This window comes from Ranitomeya imitator, chromosome 1 (assembly GCF_032444005.1).
Source record: "Ranitomeya imitator isolate aRanImi1 chromosome 1, aRanImi1.pri, whole genome shotgun sequence".
Classification (NCBI taxonomy): domain Eukaryota; kingdom Metazoa; phylum Chordata; class Amphibia; order Anura; family Dendrobatidae; genus Ranitomeya; species Ranitomeya imitator.
This window is the reverse complement of record NC_091282.1, coordinates 671,088,882-671,109,815: the sequence shown is the minus strand read 5'-3', so window position 1 is coordinate 671,109,815 and position 20,934 is coordinate 671,088,882. Positions and strand designations below refer to the sequence as shown.

Sequence of the window (20,934 nt, the reverse complement as noted above, 5' to 3'; positions counted from 1 at the left end):
TATATGAAAGTTTAATTGTAATCATTACATTATGGTAAATAATGAAATTTAACACTATATGCTAATTTTTTGAGAAGGACCTGTATTCTGTTTTGTTTTTTCCCACTCTGCGGATACTGAAAATGGGCCTTTTTATTTAGAGAACAGTTTTATGGTCCTCGGGGGTGGGTCTTTAAAAATGTGTTGCATTATTACTCTGTGAGCCATGCCCCATTGTTAAAATACCATAAAAATTAGCACTGGATAAAAAGGCTCATATCTCTGGAACCATTTGGCGGATTTAAGAAAAAAAAAATAATAAAAAACAAACAAACATACAAACAAAACAAAAACTGGAATCCTCAATGGGGCAGTGGGAATGGAATAAGATAAACTGGGCACTTTAGATCTGGTGATGAGTATTCTTACAGACAGCCCAGTTATCGGCTCATTACCCGGGGTCAGATGTGATGGCCAGAAGAAGCTACAGATGGCCATACAGTACAAGTCTGTAGGATATGCCATGTCTGGCTCTGATGTAAATGGAGAGGTGGCCACATATAGATCTATGGTTGTAGCGGAAATACTTGAGCTCCTGTTTTTGGTGGTGAATAGAAAAAGACATGTATGTATGGCCACATATCAGTGCACATCAGAGGGAGAGCAGGCCCTGAAACCCAATTGTTTCATTCTCTCTCACCTCGATTCCATCATGTATTGGCTTTTATAGTTACACTACAGCAAATGCCGAGTCCGACTATGACCGGGAAAGTAGCAAGGGGAGCGACGAAGAGGAGGAGGATGAAGTAAGCTGTGAGACTGTGAGGACAATGCGGAGGGATTCTGCGGATTTAGTCACTGATGATGAAGCGACCATGTTGGCTGCTGACCCCATAGATGAGGAGTTGATGCTTTTGCTCCAGAGGTCTGATGAGTTACACAATGGCGATGCTGAGCAGAAGAGAGAGGGATTTCAGATGCTGTGCGCTAATAAATTGCTGGTAAGGGACCATTTTCTTACCTTCTTTTACCTTCCAGGAACCCTGGCACAGATTTTGATTAGTCAGACTGGTGTGAGGTCATAATATTGGCGGAAATTATGTTTCTCCAACCTGGCTAATCAAAGGCCGCAATAGGAATCTGTGGATAAGCCATTCTTGAGAAACCTCCCATCCAGCCGCTAGAGACTACATCAGGCCGATGGTACAGAGTCCCATGAATCAAATCACCAATATCTAATACCATGTATCACCATGTTTCCTCAGGCACTCTAACCTTACTCGCTTCTCTATGGCCTTCCAATATTTAACAATATTTGTTAATGCTATTGTTAATGCTATTTGTTAATGCTAAACAGCAGAAAGGGCCCAGTGCTAATATGCTCCTTTTAATTGAGATTGTAAGCACTGTTTTTAAGCTGACCAGGATCAATGGAGCACACTGTTACTGCATTACAAGCTCAATAGCAGCGGTGGTCGGTCTCTTAGGCAACAAGCTGTAAACAAGAGAAAGAAGTGTTAGTATCAAGAACAGTTGCAAATTTTAATAAGCAGTAAATTGCAAAAGTACTGAGTCCTATCTGACAATATTCAACTATGGAGAACAAATGTTTCCGTAATTTTATATTTTGTGATGTCTTTCAAATGTTTTAAATACTTTTTTTTTTTTTTTAAGACCTAAACTTTTGACAATTTTAATGATCCTAGTGTACGATTTTTAAAAATACTATATATTGCCAAATGTTTTAAGGCACCTCTCCTAGAAGGTGAGTTCAGGGGTTTCCAAACAGGTGCATAAAATAAAGCACTCAGTCATGCAGCCTCCATAGAGAAACATTAGTGTAAGGGTAGGGTCAGACAGCACTGCTGGCAGCATGCTGATAGGCGCACCTGCATCACACCCGCTGGCCCCACACTTGCATCAAAAAAGCTAGGTGTGAACATCTGCTTTTTTTTTTTTTTTTCACTGTGAAAAAATGCAGACTATAGAAAGAAAACGACAGCAGAAATTTTACCCATTTTTACAATTTGTTTTGGTGCAGTTTTTTGCTGATCAACTCATTTTGATCTCATTGGGCAAAAACTGCAATAAAAACGCTGATATAATTTTGCAACTCCTTAACGACGGCCGGTACGCCTTTTCACGGCGGCAGTTAAGGATACTTATTCCTCAGCACCGCTTTTTAACAGCACTGAGAAATAAGGGTATAGCGCCCCCACAGACCCGGAATTTTTCCAGGGTCTAGGTAGCCAAGACCCCAGAGAACATGACTCTGGTCCATTGTTACCAACCCCAGTGTTTGTGATCGCCGTTATTAATGGAATAACGGCGATCGCAAAAAAAAGTCCCGATTTTCCCCCCCCCCCATTTAATTTCTCTCTCCTCTGATGTGATCGCACATCAGAGGAGAGAGAAATGGGGTCCCCCAATTTCCCACACCCCAGTACCTGCTATGTCCCTACTTCCCCCCCCCCCCCCCCCCCCCCGTGAAGTCCCCCGGCCGGCAGAGTCTTCTTCCCGGAAGAAAATGGCGGGCAGCACCCGGCAACAATAGGAAATTTTTCCTATTGGTTCATTTAGATCCTATCACAGTGATCAATCACAGTGATCAAAATAAAAATAAAGTAAATCAAACCCCCTTTTATCCCTTTACCCCCTTTAGTTTAGTTAGGTAAAAATAATAAAATAGAAAAAAAATAGATTCCATTAGGGTTGGGGCTAGGATTAGGGGTGTGTTGGGGTTAGGGTTGGAGTTAGAATTGGGGGGGCTCCACTGTTTAGGAACATGAGGGGTCTCCAAACGTTACATGGCTCCACCATCGATTCCAACCAATTTTGTGTTCAAAAAGTCAAATGGTGCTCCCTCACTTCTGAGCTCTGCCATGCACCCAAACAGTGGTTTCCCCCCACATATGGGGTATCGGCGTACTCGGGAGACATTGCCCAACACATTTTGTGGTCCATTTTCTCCTGACACTCTTGTGGAAAAAAAAAAAAAAAATTGGTTCCAAAGTAAATTTTTTGTGAAAAAAGTAAAATGCTCAGTTTTTCCTTCCACATTGCTTTAGTTCTTGTGAAGCACTTGAAGGGTTAATAAACTTCTTGAATGTAGTTGTGAGCACCTTGAGAGGTACAGTTTTTAGAATGGTGTCATTTTTGGGTACTTTCTGTTATATTGAAACCCCCCCCCCCAAACTCCCTTCAAATGTGAGGTGGTCCCTAAAAAAAAAAAAAATGGTTTTGTAAATTTTGTTGGAAAACTTAGAAATCGCTGGTCACATTTTAAATCTTATAACTTCCGAACAAAAAAACTTGTTTCCAAAATTGTGCTGATGTAAAGTAGACCAGTGGGAAATGTTATTTATTAACTATTTTGTGTGACACCCACTATCTGATTTAAGGGCACAAAATTTTTGCTAAATTTCCATTTTTTTTTCATAAATAAACGCAAGTTATCTCAAGGAAATTTTATCAGTATCATGAAGTACAATATGTCACGAAAAAACTATCTCAGAATTAGCGGGATCGGTTGAAGCGTTCCAGAGTTATAACGTGACAGTGGTCAGAATTGTAAAAATTGGCTTGGTCATATTGGCTCTGTCACTAAGGGGTTAAAAAATACAAAGGTAAACAATGCACTGTATAAATAAGATTATAGGAATGTCATTTTTTTAATTTTTTTTTTTATCCATGTTAGTGGTGTTGTAGATAGTAGAAGCACTCAAATAATTGCAGATTCAGCTACCCGAGGGAATGTAAAAACAAAACAAAAAATAACTGGATTTTTGGTTGCTTACCGTAAAATCTGTTTCTCGGAGCCTTCATTGGGGGATACAGGAACCGTGGGTGTATGCTGCTGCCACTAGGAGGCTGACCCTATGCAAATAAAGTTGGCTCCTCCTCTGCAGTGTACACCCCACCGACAGGAAGTAGGATATTCAGTTAGTGAGAAACTAGTAGGAGAAGCAACATGTAAAAGAGAAACTCAAACGTTAACAGTATAACACAATAAACAGAGCTGTTCAACTTGGGAGGGTGCTGTGTCCCCCAATGAAGGCTCCGAGAAACAGATTTTACGGTAAGCAACCAAAAATCCTGTTTTCTCTATCGCTTCATTGGGGGACACAGGAACCATGGGACGTCCCAAAGCAGTCCCTGGGGCGGGAACAGCAGTAAACTCCAATCTAGGTCGGAGGAACTCACCACCGTCGCCTGCAAGGTCTTCCTACCTAAGCCGGCATACGCCGAAGCTAGGCATGGAAGTTTCGCGAACATGTGGAGGACCGATCATCGGTCTGTAGAGATGCAAGGCAGAGGCCCTGTATGTGCACTGCCGGGAGGAGCCCACTGCCTGGGTAGAGTGCGCCTTAAACCTGGAAGGAGGAGCTCTGCTCTGACCTGGTAAATCTAAACATTGCTGACTGGATTTTGCGGGCATACGTTGATTTGGAGGCCGGAGGGCCTCTACGCCGAGCCCGAATACTGAAAAGGGGGAGGGGCGGCCTTAGCTGGATAGATGCACCTCGCCCTGACCCGGTAGCGTGATGAGCGAACACTACGAAGGATGAGTCCGAGCAGGATGAAAGGAAGGGAATCAAGGATGATGGACAGAGCCATGGAGAACCTCGGCAAGGTAAGGGCAGAGCACTGAACCTGTGATCCACAGAATGTACAAAACTGCTGCCACAGACTCTGGAAGTGGTTGAGAACCTGAAAAGAAGGTATAAAACGAAAATGGACCCGCCCCTCGCAAAAATGCAGGAATGTCCGATGTCTTGAAGAAAAGGAGGACCTGGATAAAGGCTTTCATAAAATAAAGGAAAGCACACGCGGTCCCAGGAGAACAACGAGGTTTAGTCTGAGGAAGAAGAGAACTCGTCCCTCCGATGACCTCCTTAATAATTGGTTCAAGTTGGAGCCAAACTGACGGAAAACCTCGGAAGGCAAGCTGGTGAGGGACTTCCTAGAGGATAAGTCCTGCCACGCCTTAAGCAAAATGGTCCTTCGGATGGGCACGATATTGCTGGATGTCCAAGCAGCACCTGCAGCGGCATCCACGGGGGCGGATACCATGTACTTCCTTGCAAGAGTAAATTAGTCCACAAGGACAGCGATTTCCTCCGATCGGACTCCATGAAGGGTGCCCTGATGGAGTAGCTTAGCCCATGCATCTATTAACTTTGCTGCCCAGGTGGAAACAAAGGCAGGGCACAATGTAGCGGCGGACACTTCAATGGTCGACTTTGCCATGGACTATTAGTCCGCCGTTGGTAACCTTGAGGGATGCTCTCTGGGAGAGGAGGACTGTATCGGTGGAAAATCTGGAAACCGGATAGTCTAGAGACTGAGAAGAGGTCCAGTTCGCAGTAAGGTCAGGAGAGAGGGAATATAGGAAACCGAGACGCTTCCCTCTTTGGAACGGCTGGATTAAGGATTTGAAGAGAAAACCCAGAAAAGACCATTAAATTGAAATGACAAGAAAAGACTTGAGAGTAGGGTACTGAGGACCTGCTAGAGAGCAAAACGCTGAGGACTTACTGAAGGGGACCTTGGGTGAAACCCTGGATCTCAACCCAGCAATGTAGGCTCTGCTACATCAACAAAACGACTCAGAAAGGGAGAACCGTTTGAAGAGACCACCTCTTGCCCATCTAAGTAGATAGAACAGAGACTCTCAGATAACTCCACAGACTCAGATCCATCAGGAAGCTAAACTTAAGCATACAGGGATGAAGATGGTTAACAGGGACTATGGAAAATGTAGACAAGATGGGCAATGATAGGCACAATCGGATATGAGCAATCAAAGGAGGAGAGTCCATTTAAATCCTGGAGTATTTCAATTCCATGGGAAGTTGGCCCTAGGAAGGGGTACATAGGCCCCCAAAAAAAACTTGACTGCCAAAGGGAAGATCCTTACCTATGAGGACATGAGTGACCCTATCCATCCCGGACCCTCTGTAAAGGAGAGAGGATTGTAGTGTGTGGATCTACTTGCCTAAGTATAAGACACCACACAAACAAGGATAACCGTGAAAAGGATACGAATCCTGCTGAAGGAAGGAACGTATTATCACCAAAACTCCATCATTGGATCCAGGCGTGGAGCAGCCTTCTACACAGGATGATGCTTGCACAGAGTAAGATCCAATTCCTATCCGAGGTGGAAGAACCTGTTCCTGCCACGGTCGGAAATAAAATCCCGGAGCTGCTCGAGGTTTAATCAAGTGTCTGTAAGAAAGAAAAGGTAAGTGCTGACACATAAATAAGAAGCTCTGTATCAAGGTAGTTCAAAGGCCTCTAGAATAGTGGAGTGAACATCATAAGTCAATGTATTACATGGGCTCTGGCTCCGTAATAGACAGCCAGAACGTATAATACTGTAAATCATATATGATAGGAGTAACGTACTGGATAGTGCAGATAGACCTACAGTTAGTGGTAGGCCCTAATAACCAGACGGAGAGGAAAGGCCCATAGAGAGCAACATGCAATTAAGGCCCAGTGCGTGAAGAAAAACTGCAACCACTCGGTACCTGACACCAGCGAGTCCGACCTACCTGAAAGTGGACTGGCCACTTATGCTGCCACTGAGGTCCACCCTGTGGCACTGAGATTCTCCTTGTGGTACTTGGTAGATCTTCTGTTTAGCTGTTAATAGACTATAGACGTTATTGACCATGAAACACACGGTAAAAATTGCGCCTCTGACTCACCTGAAAGCGGATTGTAACCGCTGCGGCAGCCAGCCAGAAGTGATGAATACCGGGCACCTCTCTCTGAGTGGTGACTAGAGGAGAGCCTAGGCAGATGCTGCAAAGGACCCTTAAGAGCGTGATGGAGGGCGTTTGACTCACCTGACTCTGGGGCAAAAGAGCAGGACCCATGCAGCTATCGATCTCGGGCACATCCAAACCACTGGAAAGATGGCAGGTATTGGTGTCTGGAAGATGACATCTAACTCCTGGATAGCGGACAGAGTACTGCTGCAATTGAACGGGAGGAATAGGAATGAGCGTCTGACTTAACTGAATACAGTACAGAGCGCCAGTACCACTGCAGTGGTTAATCCAAGACATGTCTGATCCGCTGTAGATACGACAGTGTCAAATACCGTACTGTACCTGGAAGGTGGTGCGTGTGAAACCTGGATGGCAGACAGAGTACTGCTGCGATCGGCTCTCGGTATCCTGTGACTAATCAGCATGGAGAGAACCCTGGAGAAGGGTTTAGGAGAGAGTTGATTCTGTGTTGCGGTCTAGGTCGTGATACTTGATGGCATTAGGCAGAATAACAGCTTCCGTGTAGTAAGCCGCACCACGGAGTCTGTCTTGAAGTATGTCCTTCCGTGCTCGTTCTCCTGAAGGTAGAACAGTAGGCTTGTCAACAGGGAATCTCAACTCTACTCTGTTGTGCACTTGAGTTCAAACCTTTGCGCCTGCGATATGTGGTCAGATTCTTTATCCACTGAGCCACAGCAGACATTGCTGGAAAATACGGACTCTTAACCAGCTGCAAGTCGGGTCCGAACACTGCAGTCGTGAAGTGGGGAGCAGCTCCCCTCTCTGCTTAGAGCAGTGTAATGGTTGCATCCGGAGGAGGCTGCAGGGAGATGGAGGGCGAGTGCCTGAGAGCAGGAGATATGGAAACATTTGATATGCCAGGGTTCTAGCATCGCTGTGTGTAGAGAAATAGCCGAGCCTCGCACCGCTGAAAATCAAGGCACAGGTCTGCAATAGCAGAAATCACAACAGCAGTGTGACAAAAACGGAAAATTCCGAGGAGAAATGTGCAACTGAAACCTTCTGCGAAGTGAACGCCACATGGCAGGTTTTATAATGGTCCATCTCCCTGTGGAAGGTGAGGGGCGGACAGTGGCACAGATGACGGCAGCGTAGGGCATACTGCCATACCCCTGCTGGAAACTGCACGGCTCTAGAACACTTATTACGGCAGTGACAGCACAGCTCTAGAGTACTACTACGCCAGTGATTGCATGGCTTCAGAGTACTATTCCGCCAGTGGCTGCACGGGTCTAGAGTACTGCTACACTAGTGACTGTGCAGCTCTAGAACACCAGTGATTGCACGGTTATAGAATATAATTACACCAGTGACCGGGTTGCATCAAAGGAGGACAAGAACGCTCCCCTATCAGATTAGGCATGGTGAGCATACCTGTTGTGAATTCTGTTGTCGAGCTCCCTCCTGTGGTCGTGAATGGTACTTCGGTGAGTTCTGTCCGTGGGCTCCCTCTGGTGGCTGTGAGTGGAGCTGCTGCTTCTGAGGTTCCTTGCACAGGTGACGTGGTTTATCCTTTGGTTGGCTGCTCTATTTAACTCCACTTAGATCGTTGCTCCATGCCAGCTGTCAATGTTTCTGCATTGGTTCAGTTCGCTCTTGGATCTTTCTGGTGACCTGTCTACTCCAGCAGAAGCTAAGTTCCTGATAGTATCTTATTCGTTCATTGTTTTCTTGTCCAGCTGGATATCATGATTTTGTCTTGCTAGCTGGAAGCTCTGGGATGCAGAGTGGCATCTCCGTACCATTAGTCGGTGCGGAGGTCTTTTTTGCACACTCTGCATGGTCTTTTGTAGTTTTTTGTGCTGATTGCAAAGCTACCTTTCCTATCCTCTGTCTATTTAGTAAGTCTGGCCTCCCTTTGCTGAAACCTGTTTCATTTCTGCGTTTGTGACTTTCATCTTACTCACAGTCAATATATGTGGGGGGCTGCCTTTTCCTTTGGGGAATTTCTCTGAGGCAAGGTAGGCTTTATTTTCTATCTCTAGGGCTAGCTAGCTTTTAGGCTGTGACGAGGCGCCTAGGGAGCGTCAGGAGCGCTCCACGGCTATTTCTAGTATGTGTGATAGGATTCGGGATTGCGGTCAGCAGAGCTCCCACATCCCAGAGCTTGTCCTGTGTGAGTTTTAACTATCAGGTCATTCCGGGTGCTCCTAACCACCAGGTCATAACACATACCTATAAAAAATCCCAGAGGGCTAGGGGAACAGGAGGGATGCAGAGAGGAGTGCCAAACTGCTAAGCAGTGCTACTCACAGCAGGTGTAGTGTCCTGTGGTCTGCTCCCAGGCTGTAGCTGCGACAGGCATCAGGGCATAGGTCCAGGGCCCCAGCAGGAAGATGGAGGCAGGGAATCCGGCCGGTGAAGACGCACACTGGTGGGAGGGGACCCGCTCTCAGAGGTCGGAGGGGGGGCGGGAATAGCTGCTAGGTCCGGAGGAGAGCGCTCTCCAGCAAGATGGCGGCGATTCCAGGCCGAATGGGGTGGCTGGGAGTAGTGGGCGGAGCTAGCCGCCCTGCACAGGAATAGGTATAGACAGTCTGGTGGGAGAAAAGTCCGCCCGGATGTTGAGGACGGGGGGCGGAGCCAGCGCTGTAACTAGGCCCGAGAAAAGCCGGGACCTAGATTTGCAGCAAATGACCGCCGGAGCATGGGTGGGGGGCGCGGAGGCCTCAAAACGCTGCGGTGGGATACCCGGTGCCCCTACTACCGTCGGAAAGGGCAGGGAAGGCTCCCGGAGCTAAAAACCTCCGTAAAGGTTCAGAATGGATGGGTTAAGGGGGGGCGGCAGGTATGAAAGAAATAAAGGATCTTTCTTCTTATCTTCTCATCTTCTTACTGACTTCGCCAGACCCTGGGGGGAAAGAAAAATACCTCCCCGTCCAGCATGGATCAGACGTCCGAAATCCTGCGATGTGGGACGTCCTCGTCTCCTCAGACTGACAGGCTCTGGTGGGCGAGTGGGTGGGAGACGGAGGCAGGCCTGGGTCCGAATCACCTCAACACGCTTCGGTGTTAGGGGCTGGGGTCCTGCCGACTAGATGTATGAGGATACGGGGTGGCAGTACACGCCGTAATCATAGTCCGTATTGTGGGAGTACAGGTGTGACTCTTCACCCTGTATCCCTCCACGGTACCTGTAAGAAAACGACACACATTGAGGTACATAAGGGTCTAATGAAAGACCCGTGTCCACCTCCTACTGACACTAAGCTAAACTGAATATCCTACTTCCTGTCGGTGGGGTGTACACTGCAGAGGAGGAACTAACTTTTTTATTTGCATAGTGTCAGCCTCCTAGTGGCAGCAGCATACACCCCATGGTTCCTGTGTCCCCCAATGAAGCGATAGAGAAAAAGTTATTTTAAATTTGCTATTTTTTAATGTTCAATCTAGGAAACCATTAAATGCTGAAACATAAAAGAAAAAAAAATTCTGCTAACCTTCCCCCATAAAATGCTAAAAAAAAAAGCGATGAAAATAATATATGTAACCCAAAATAAGTCACCACCAACATCCCTCTCTGGATAAAGGAAAGCTGCTCGAGCCTCAAATGGGGTCCACAGTTTTGAAAAGCTAGCTCATATAGGTGCGATGGTCCGGTGGCCACGTACGTGGCCGTATGTTTCGTTCCTATAGCCCTGCATCTCACCTGCTTACTGCCACTGTTTGATCATGGGAACAACTAAAACATCTAAATATTTCTTTTCATTTTCTCAGTATGGAGGGCGCCAAGACTTTGTATGGAGACTAGCGCGGTCCTACAGCGATATGTGTGAGATTACTGAAGACCTTGCCGACAAGAAGTCCTACTCCTCGGAAGGTGCGATGTAGAGATGAGCAGATTTCTCCGCAGGCTCGAATTAAGTTTTAGGCAAAATGAATGAAAAGTTGTACAACTTTCTAATACTCTTTGTATTGCAGTTCACCATTGTGAAGATAGTGGTCTTCTGTGCGTGGATGAGAGCACGCTTGTGTATATTTCTAGGCTGAAAAACTTCTTTGAAGGGGTCAACTAACCGTTTAAAAAAAAAAAAAAAAAAAAACAGCTGCAAATAGTATAAAATTCCAAAATACATTACACTTTCCTATTCTTTTCCCATGTGCATCATAAATCCCCCGGGACTTTGTATACAAGCTGATCATGGGTCACACTACTAGTATCATGGTCCTGTGGTCATGGTTCACGCTACCAGTTTCATGGCCCCGTCCGTGGTCATGGGTTGCGCTACTGGCGTCATGGCCCCGTCCGTGGTCATGGGTTGCGCTACTGGCGTCATGGCCCCGTCTGTGGTCATGGGTCGCGCTACTTGCGTCATGGCCCCGTCTGTGGTCATGGGTCGCGCTACTTGCGTCATGGCCCCATCTGTGGTCATGGGTCGCGCTACTGGCGTCATGGCCCCATTGGATGCAATAGTAGCATGTTAATAGCACGTAAACAAAGGGGGCTGCTTAACCCTTTAATGACCACACATCTTTTTTTCACTTCTTCTTTGTTTCATAAAAGCAGCCCTAATATATATCACGGGATAAATTCATCCATCATGACCTTTAGTAAATTAACGCTGCATGATGGATTTATCTCAATAAGCTTAAAAGGGAATCAGTCACCAACTTTTTGCTACCCCATTTTAAATCCGCAAGATATAGGGACAGAGACCCTGATTCCAGCAAGGTGTCTGTTAGTGGGCTGCTTTCTGCAGTTTTGGAGGACTACATAGCAGCAGGTTTATTATTCCACTGGTGATAATATCCTGCTGATAAAACTGTGCCCAATAAGTGACACATCGTTGGAATCGGCGTCTCTGTATCTACATCATTCTGCTGTCAGATTAGATGGCAAAAACATGGTGACAGTTTCAGCATGGAAATCAGCATGGAAGCTAAGATGTGAGCACGGATTTTTTTTTTTTTTTTTTTTACAAAAAGTTGGAAAACCCCCTCATGTCATGAGCTATTAATGTATGGGAGGGAATAATGGACCCAAACTTAGTTAAAAAAAAATCACCCATTTTGTGCTCTGAGAGATATGACTATTTGTTATCCGTTTGATGTTCTGTATGTGCCAAAATCCTATACAGATATTGTTTATTTTTTATGTCCACAAAAATGGTTCATACACTCATCTAAACTTATCCTTTAAAAGGCTATTTCCTTCTTTATAGATTGATATTGTCACATAGAGTTTGTAAATACAAGCACCTTTGCAATTTACTGATTCTTAAAATTTGCAGCCGTTCTTGATATTAACACATTTGTTTACAGCTTGTTGCCTATGGAACCGACCACCACTGTCGTCTAGCTTGTAAGCACTGCGTTGAGTAAAAGGTGACAGTGTGCTCCAGCGATCCTGCCCAGCTTCAAAACAGGTCTTATAAGCTCAATAGAAAATAGCTTGTAAGCACTGCACTGAGTAGAAGGTGACTGTGCTCCAGCGATCTTGCCCAGCTTCAAAACAGGTCTTATAAGCTCAATAGAAAATAGCTTGTAAGCACTGCACATGTTTAACAGCAGTGGTCGGTCTCTAAGGCAACAAATGGTAACAAAAGAGAAGCGTTAATATCTCAAGAACGGTTGAACATTTTAATAAGCAGTAAATTGCAAAATTGCTTATATTGTCAAGGACTATCTGACAGTATCCATCTATGAAGATGGGAATAGCTCTTTACGTTGATTTTAGGAAATTAAATCATCCCATGTCACTGACCTGCGTTACGGCTACAATCCTGTTTCACTAGTAAGTGATTTTGGAAATGGCACGAACACTAAAATCATTGACCGCTGTTATTTTGCAGTATTATTTATGATGACCAAGAGACTTAAAGAGTTAGAGACAAGGAATGACTTGATTTTATTTATTTTATTATAGGGAAAGAAGAAGTTGAAGTTGCACTTCAGACAGAAGGCCAAAGTGCTGAGTGCCACAAATGGTACGTATCTCGCTGTGGGGGAGGCTCAGGGTCGTGTTCGGCATTCGTCTTCCCATAGACATAACACAGAACACATAGCTCGCCGCTGTCTGCCTACGCTCTGCTCACAAGGTCACCGTTCCCACTTTTCCCAGGAGATTTTACTGGCTCTTTAGCAGACACTTCATTCAGATAAGTGGGGTTTTTTTGGTACCTCAAAGAGGAAAACTTTTATGCACCCTCGAATTCCAGGCTTTACGCCAAAGATTAAAAAATCCATTACTGCAGCCTGTATGCAACATTATACCGCCACATAGTGCTTCTGGCACAACTGCTTTATTCTCTGCGCTGAGTGAGGGGGGTTGGCTATGAAGGGTAACGTATTCATATCGGGAATGAAAAGCTGCAGACGAGAGTTAGAAATGGCTGAAATTGCAAAGTACATCTTATTAATTGCTATTAACATCTTATTAAAACTTCTTTATAAAAAAAAAATCATGGATTTGTAATTGTTGTAGTTTATTGCTCATTGCTTAGGTTACTGGCCACCTCTTCGGTCAGCAGTGGCCAGTCTCCTAGGCATGTGAGATGCTTTAGAGCCTGGAAGCACTGCCCTGAAGCTTCAGTTCCCCGGAGCTTGTCTCGTGCTGCAGGGGAGAATTAGAGAGGGTGCAGTTCAGACCATATGGCTTTGCTCAGATGTTCGCCTTCAGGAGCGCACATTGAGCTCTACATATTCATGTGTATGGGGTATCCGGGAGAGACCTGACCCCTAATGAGCCCTTGGCAGTCCCGTGTCTGACCAGCATTGGTTTTACGTGTAACCACTTCATGATCAGGCAATTTTTCCTCTTTCCAGATCAGGCACACTTTTGGAGGTTTTCATACATGCGGTTTAAAGAGCTATAACATTATTACTCTTTCAAATAATTTTTACACCTTTTATTTCCATGGTACACGGGACTTCGTTTTTATGTCACTGTCATGTTCTCTTTTTTTTTTTTTTTTTGTTTCTATTTATTTACACATTGTTATCCACCATAAGGTAAAAAAACACATTTGGGGGTCATTTAACCCCTTAATGTCCGATATGCCTTTTATCAGTGGCAGTTAAGGGTACTTATACCTCAGCACTGCATTTCACTGGCGCTGAGAAATAAGTGTATAGTGCCCCCCAGAGTTGGAATTTCTCCAGGATCTTGGCTACCGTGGGTAGCTGAGACTCCTAGAGAACATGATTCGGGTCGGTTTTTACCGACCCTAGTGTTGCGATCGCCGAGATCTGTCGGCCGGCAACAATAGGAAATTTTTCCTATTGGTTCATTTTGATCACTGTGATAGACCCTTTCACAGTGATCAAAATAAAAAAAAAGTAAATAAAACCCCCTTTATCACCCCTTTAGTTAGGAAAAAATAATAAAATAAAATAAAAATATTTTGATTTTTCCATTAGGATTGGGCTAAAGTTGGGATTAGAATTGGGGGGTTTCCACTGTTTAGGTCCATCAGGGGGTCTCCAAATGCAACATGGCGCCACCATTGATTCCAGACAATTTTGTGTTCAAATGGTGCTCCCTCCCTTCTGAGCTCTGCCATGCACCTAAACAGTGGTTTACCCCCACATATGGGGTATCGATGTACTCAGGAGACATTGCACAACAACTTTTGTGGTCCATTTTCTCCTGATACCCTTGTGGAAATAAAAAAATTGTTCCAAAGTAAATATTTTACTGAAAAAGGAAAATGTTCATTATTTTCCTTCCACATTGCTTTAGTTCTCGTGAAACACCTGAAGGGTTAATAAACTTCTTGAATGTGGTTTTGAGCACCTTGAGGGGGTGCAGTTTATAGAATGGTGTCGCACTTGGTTATTTCTCCTTCGCCTCATTGGGGGACACAGGACCATGGGTTATGCTGCTGTCACTAGGAGGCTGACACTAAGCTGAGACAAAAAAAGGTTAGCTCCTCCCCTGCAGTATACACCCTCATGCTGGCTTCCAGAGACCCAGTTCAAGCTTAGTGTCCGTAGGAGGCACACTGTTTTTTGATCTCACGATTTTTTCCTTTTTAACTTTCGAAGGGGGCGACTGATTCTTTCAAGGTCCGATCTCCCCCGAAACAGCAACAGGCGAGCACGGGAGTTTCACCTCACCGTATCCTCTCCTGCGACGCGGGAGCCACTGCCTGAGCTGACCTTTTTTGGGCGACGGTCTTTTCCCTAAAAGGGCGCCGATCTCCCCACTTTATACAGACGAGCACTGGTGTTTTACCTCCAGTATCCTCCTCTGCAGCCAGGCTTTTTATTGCCGGACATCTGCCCTGTCCACCAGGTTTTACCCTCGGCTGTACAGAGGCTCTATTTCCGTGGCGTCCGTGCAGACCACACTGCATCACCAATGCTCTGCGTGATTCAGGTGGTGGACGGTTCCTCTCCACCCCCCTGTCTGGGGCTGGTGGATAGAGGCTTCCCAACCCCTGCACCGTCCCTGCCATCCCAAGGCACCTCTCCCCTCCTCGGGGTAAGTGTCTCGTGGGGGATGGGGGGGGGGGGTCGCCGGTTTTGCGGTCCGGAGGGCTCCTCCTGGGTAGCGCACATCGTGGGCTGAAGCATTCCCCACTTTTTTGGCACTTTGCGGCCGCGCGCCGGACCGAAGCCGCAAATTTAGTCCCCGGCTCCGGCCTAGCCGCTGGACGCTGCCGATAGGCTCCGCCCCCCCCCTGCGCGTCATCGGCAGCGCCGCCCCCCGGTCCTGGCGCTTCTCGCAGCCTCCGAGATCTCTCTCCTGATCTCGGCGGCCATCTTGGTCCCTCACTGCACGCCGCAGCTCAGCTCTGCCGCAGCGTCCAGGTGTCACAGCGCCCACGTGCAGCCGGTTTCATCTCAGGCAACACAGTTTGCCTTCTCAGGACCTCGGGACACAGGACCAGGGTAAGGAGACCTCGTCAGCCTCTCCTCTGCAGCGTCGCCCTCTGCTTCCCTACATTATAGACCCTGTGATCTATTTTTTTGCATTAGAATCATGTCCCAGTCAAGGTCCAAAAAATCCTCTAAGGTGCATACAACCTTTTTTTCTGCGTGTACCACCTGCCAGGCCCCACTTCCTAGGCCTCAAAGTTCTCCCCTCTGCTCTGCCTGCGATGCCCCATGTGCCCAGGAGCCCTCTGCCGCCACCGACTCCGGCGTACCTAGTCCCCCCCCGTGGGTCGCCTCACTTTCACAGTCCGTGGATTTTTTAGCCAACGCCATCAAATCCATTCAAAATCCTCCCGGGGTACGGGGCAATCCGTTACAGGTGTTAAGAGATCCCTCCATAGCAGGGGAATCGTCGGCCAGCAGGGGCCGCTCTCCCCATAAAGAGGCACGGTCATCCAGAAAACGGATCCGCACTACCTCTCCTGAGCGCTCACCTCGCCACTCAGACTCTGGCAGCTCCACCTCTCGCTCACCCTCTTTGGGGGCTCGCAGCGTTCACGACTCTGAACATGAGTCCGAGGTATCATTGGACCCGGAGGCTCCGGAGTTCAGAGCTACGGTTGACTCCCTCATTGTAGCAGTCAATCACGCGCTTAAGGTGGATGATGACTCTAATTCCGCTCCGGAACACGCGGTCTCTTTTACCAGAACCAAGCGTTCCCACAAATCTTTTGCCTCTCACCCAGCTTTTCTGGATATAGTCAGGCGACACAGGGAGCGTCCAGATAAGCGTTTCTCGGGTAAGAAGGACCTGGTATCGAAGTATCCCTTCTCAGCAGATCTTGTGAAAGACTGGACGGATCCCCCTATAGTAGATCCTCCGGTCTCGCGCCTGGCTTCTAAAACGCTTCTTTCAGTCCCGGACGGCGCTTCAATTAAGAGTCCCACTGAACGCCAGCTAGACTCTCTAGCTCGCTCAGTGTATGAGGCCTCAGGCTCTTCCCTGTCCCCCTCCTTCGCCGCGGCTTGGGTGACCAAGGCAATGGTTTCCTGGGCGGATGCTCTAGCGAAATCCATTCATGAACAGGACCTCCCGTCTGAGATGGCGGACCTGGCTAAACAGATAGCCATGGCTAGTGATTATGTGATGTACGCATCCTTCTACGCGGCGAATTGCGCAGCATCGGCGGCTTCTAACGCCATCGCTATCAGAAGGGCTCTTTGGCTCAGAGAGTGGCGCGCAGATTCCTCCTCTAAAAAATCTCTGATCTCTCTCCCTTTTCAAAGCGGGCGCCTTTTCGGCGAAAAGCTTGACCAGCTTATTTCCGACGCCACAGGGGGAAAGAGCAAGTTCCTTCCCCAACAGAGGCCCAAGGCGGCTTTCCAGCGCCAGCCTTACTTTCGCTTTCGGCCTTTTCGTACCAGCCCAGCCTGGTCCAATCCTACCGGTCTTCCCAGATCGGACCGATCCGCTCGCACAGACAGAGACGCTCGCCCCTCCTTCAGGCCGAATCCTTCCTGGCACGGAAAACCGAGGCAGCCCAGAACCCGAGGTTCCAGACCCCCCAGATTCCCGTCTCAATGACTCGGGAACGGCGCCAGTCGATACCATCAGAGTAGGCGGACGTCTACTCCTTTTTCAGCAAGCCTGGCTCTCCGTCGTTCACGACGAATGGGTCAGGGATCTGGTATCGTCTGGCTACAAAATAGAGTTCTCCTCTCCTCCTCCAACTCGGTTCTTCCCCTCTCGTCTCCCCAGTTCGGGAGCTCAGTCTCGCGCCCTCCTTTGCGCCATTCACGCTCTCCGCCAGAGCGGGGTCATTGTTTCGGTCCCGGAACACAAGAGGTTCAAAGGTTTCTACTCAAACCTCTTCGTCGTGCCAAAGAAGGACGGAAAAGTGCGCCCCATTTTGGATCTGAAACTCCTGAACAAGTGCGTAAGAGTCCGGCACTTCAGGATGGAATCGCTCAGATCGGTCATCTCTTCGATGGAAAGAGGGGAATTCTTGGCCTCGATAGACATCAAGGATGCCTATCTTCACATCCCGATTTTCCCGCCTCATCAGAGGTTCCTCCGCTTTGCCGTTCTGGAGGACCACTTCCAGTTCACGGCCTTACCCTTTGGTCTTGCCACGGCGCCCAGGGTATTCACCAAGGTCATGGCGGCTGTCATGGCCATCCTTCATTCTCGAGGAGTCGTCGTGTTACCTTACTTAGACGATCTCCTCATAAAGGGCCCGTCTTTTCAAGCCTGCGAGTCAAGCGTCCACATTACCCTGGATTCTCTTTCGCGCCTGGGCTGGTTGATCAACTTGGACAAGTCCTCTCCCGTTCCTGCCCGTCGGATCTCCTTTCTGGGAATGATCCTGGACACTTCGAGGGGGCTGGTCTTGCTTCCTCGGTCCAAGGCCCAAGCGCTTCAACAGGGAGCCCGAACGCTATGCCATCCTCGTCCGCGAACCATTCGGTTCGCCATGAAGATCCTGGGAAAGATGGTTGCAGCAATCGAAGCGGTTCCTTTTGCTCAACTCCATCTCCGTCCCTTGCAACAGGCTTTGCTGGACAACTGGGACAGGAGTCTCTCATCTCTCGACCGCCCTTGCCCCCTGTCCCCGCGGGTCAGACAATCTCTCGTATGGTGGACCCTGGGCCCATCGCTTCTCCAGGGGAAGTCCTTCCTCCCGATCCGCTGGTTAGTGGTAACCACCGATGCCAGTCTTCTCGGCTGGGGGGCGGTGTTTCTTCACCACTCTGCCCAGGGCCGTTGGACAGTTCAGGAATCCAGACTCCCCATCAACATCCTGGAGATTCGTGCTATCAGACTGGCACTGAGTCGCTTTCACGCCCTGCTCGCGGGTCACCCAATATGAGTCCAATCGGACAACGTCACGGCGGTGGCTTACATCAACCACCAGGGGGGTACCCGCAGCAGGGCGGCGATGCAGGAAGTCTCTCTCATCCTTCGTTGGGCCGAAACCAACCATTCCATCATCTCTGCGGTTCACATTCCGGGAGTCGAGAACTGGGCGGCGGACTTCCTGAGCCGCCAGGGCCTTGCCTCGGGGGAGTGGGAACTCCACCCAGAGGTATTTCATCAGATCTGTCTTCGCTGGGGGACCCCGGACGTGGATGTGATGGCGTCCAGATTGAACGCCAAGGTCCACAACTTCATTGCACGTTCTCGGGATCCCCAGGCCATAGGAGTAGACGCGCTGATTTCTCCGTGGCATCATTTTCAGCTCCCATACGTGTTTCCTCCCCTTCCCTTACTGCCGAAGGTGATCCGAAAGATCAAGACGGAGGGAGTTCCGGTCATTCTGGTCGCCCCAGACTGGCCTCGTCGCGCTTGGTACGCGGAACTCGTTCAGCTCGTAGCCGACGTTCCCTTGCGGTTACCAGACCGCCCAGACCTGCTTCGCCAAGGTCCGATCTGCCACCAGAGCTCAGGGTCCCGACGTTTAACGGCGTGGCTGTTAAAACCTGGATTCTAACTCGTGCTGGTTTCTCTCAGCAGGTCGTTCCCACCATGTTAAGTGCTCGCAAGGCGTCTTCCGCCTCTATTTACCACCGCGTCTGGAAAACTTTCTTCTCATGATGCAGGCTCCGAGGGCACCCTCCGCTCGCTTTCTCTATCCCGTGCATCCTGAATTTCCTTCAGTCTGGTCTGGACTCCGGCTTGGCCCTGAGTTCCCTCAAAGGTCAGATCTCAGCGTTATCCGTGCTGTTCCAGCGTAGGATCGCCGCCAACCTTCAGGTCAAGGCCTTCATTCAGGGAGTCTCCCATGTGGTTCCCCCCTACAGGATGCCGTTAGAGATCTGGGATCTCAACTTGGTCCTGGGGGTTCTTCAGGAACCTCCGTTCGAACCCCTTCAAGACGTTCCGCTCTCTGTCCTCTCATGGAAGCTTGCCTTCCTGGTTGCGGTGACGTCCATCAGAAGGGTTTCAGAGCTCGCCGCTTTATCCTGCCGGGCACCTTTCCTTGCCTTTCATCAGGACAAAGTAGTCCTACGTCCTTCCCCGGCGTTTCTTCTGAAGGTGGTCTCATCTTTTCACCTTAACGAGGACATCATTCTTCCCTCCTTTTGCCCGCAGCCCAAACATAGGGTCGAGAAGGCTCTCCATACTCTGGACGTGGTACGGGCCTTCAGGAGGTACATTTCCAGAACGGCTCATTTCAGAAAATTGGACGCCCTTTTCATGCTCCCCGAAGGTCACAGAAAGGGTTTGGCTGCGTCTAAATCCACGATAGCCAGATAGATCCGATCCGCTATCCAGGAATCCTATCGGGTCAGGGGCAGTCCTATCCCGGCGGGGATTAGAGCTCATTCCACTCGGTCGATGGGTGCTTCCTGGGCCATCCGGCACCAGGCAACAGCGGAGCAGGTTTGCAAGGCCGCAACGTGGTCCAGCCTGCATACTTTCACAAAGCATTACAATGTCCACATTCACTCCTCTGCGGACGCGGCCCTTGGCAGGCGTATCCTGCAGGCGGCCGTTGCGCATTTGTAGTCAGATGGTACACGGAGTTATTTGGTTGTATTGTTTCCCTCCCAGGGACTGCTTTGGGACGTCCCATGGTCCTGTGTCCCCCAATGAGGCGAAGGAGAAATAGGGATTTTTGTGTGTACTCACCGTAAAATCCTTTTCTCCGAGCCACTCATTGGGGTACACAGCACCCACCCTGGTAGCCTTACGGCTCGTTACCTTTTTTGGTCTCTGACTGTTTGTTTGACATGTTATATTCTAATGTTACTTGATATATTGTTATTATCCTACTGCTTTTGCACTGAACTGGGTCTCTGGAAGCCAGCATGAGGGTGTATACTGCAGGGGAGGAGCTAACCTTTTTTTGTCTCAGCTTAGTGTCAGCCTCCTAGTGACAGCAGCATAACACCCATGGTCCTGTATCCCCCAATGAGTGGCTCGGAGAAAATGATTTTACGGTGAGTACACACAAAAATCCCTATTTTCTGTTATATTGACCCCCCCCCAAACTCACTTCAGGTGTGAGGTGGTCACTAAAAAATGGTTTTGTACTTTTTGTAGGAAAAATGAGAAATCGCTGGTCAACTTTTAACCCTTATAACTTCCTAACAAAAAAGATTGTTTCCAAAATTGTTCTGACATGAAGTAGACATGTGGGAAATGTTATTTATTAAGTATTTTTTGTGACAAAGTTCCGTTTTTTGTCTTTTTTTCATAAACGCCAGTTATATAGAAGAAATGTTACCGCTAACATGAAGTACAATATGGCACGAAAAACAATGTCAGAATCAGCGGGATCTGTTAAAGTGTTCCAGAGTTATAACCTTATAAAGGGACAGTGGTCAG

The 20,934-nt window shown here is 48.1% G+C and overlaps 1 protein-coding gene across 5 annotated transcripts in view; it reads left to right on the top strand.

The window, feature by feature from the left end:
- The window catches only part of RMDN3 (regulator of microtubule dynamics 3), a 204,478-nt gene that overhangs the window by 166,477 nt on the left and 17,067 nt on the right, over positions 1-20,934 (top strand). For all 5 annotated transcript variants that reach the window (XM_069729857.1, XM_069729822.1, XM_069729830.1 and 2 more), the window contains exons 5-7: positions 710-980; positions 10,500-10,602; positions 12,649-12,709. In XM_069729857.1, the coding sequence (XP_069585958.1) occupies positions 710-980; positions 10,500-10,602; positions 12,649-12,709 (435 nt within the window). The remainder of the gene's footprint in view (positions 1-709; positions 981-10,499; positions 10,603-12,648; positions 12,710-20,934) is intronic.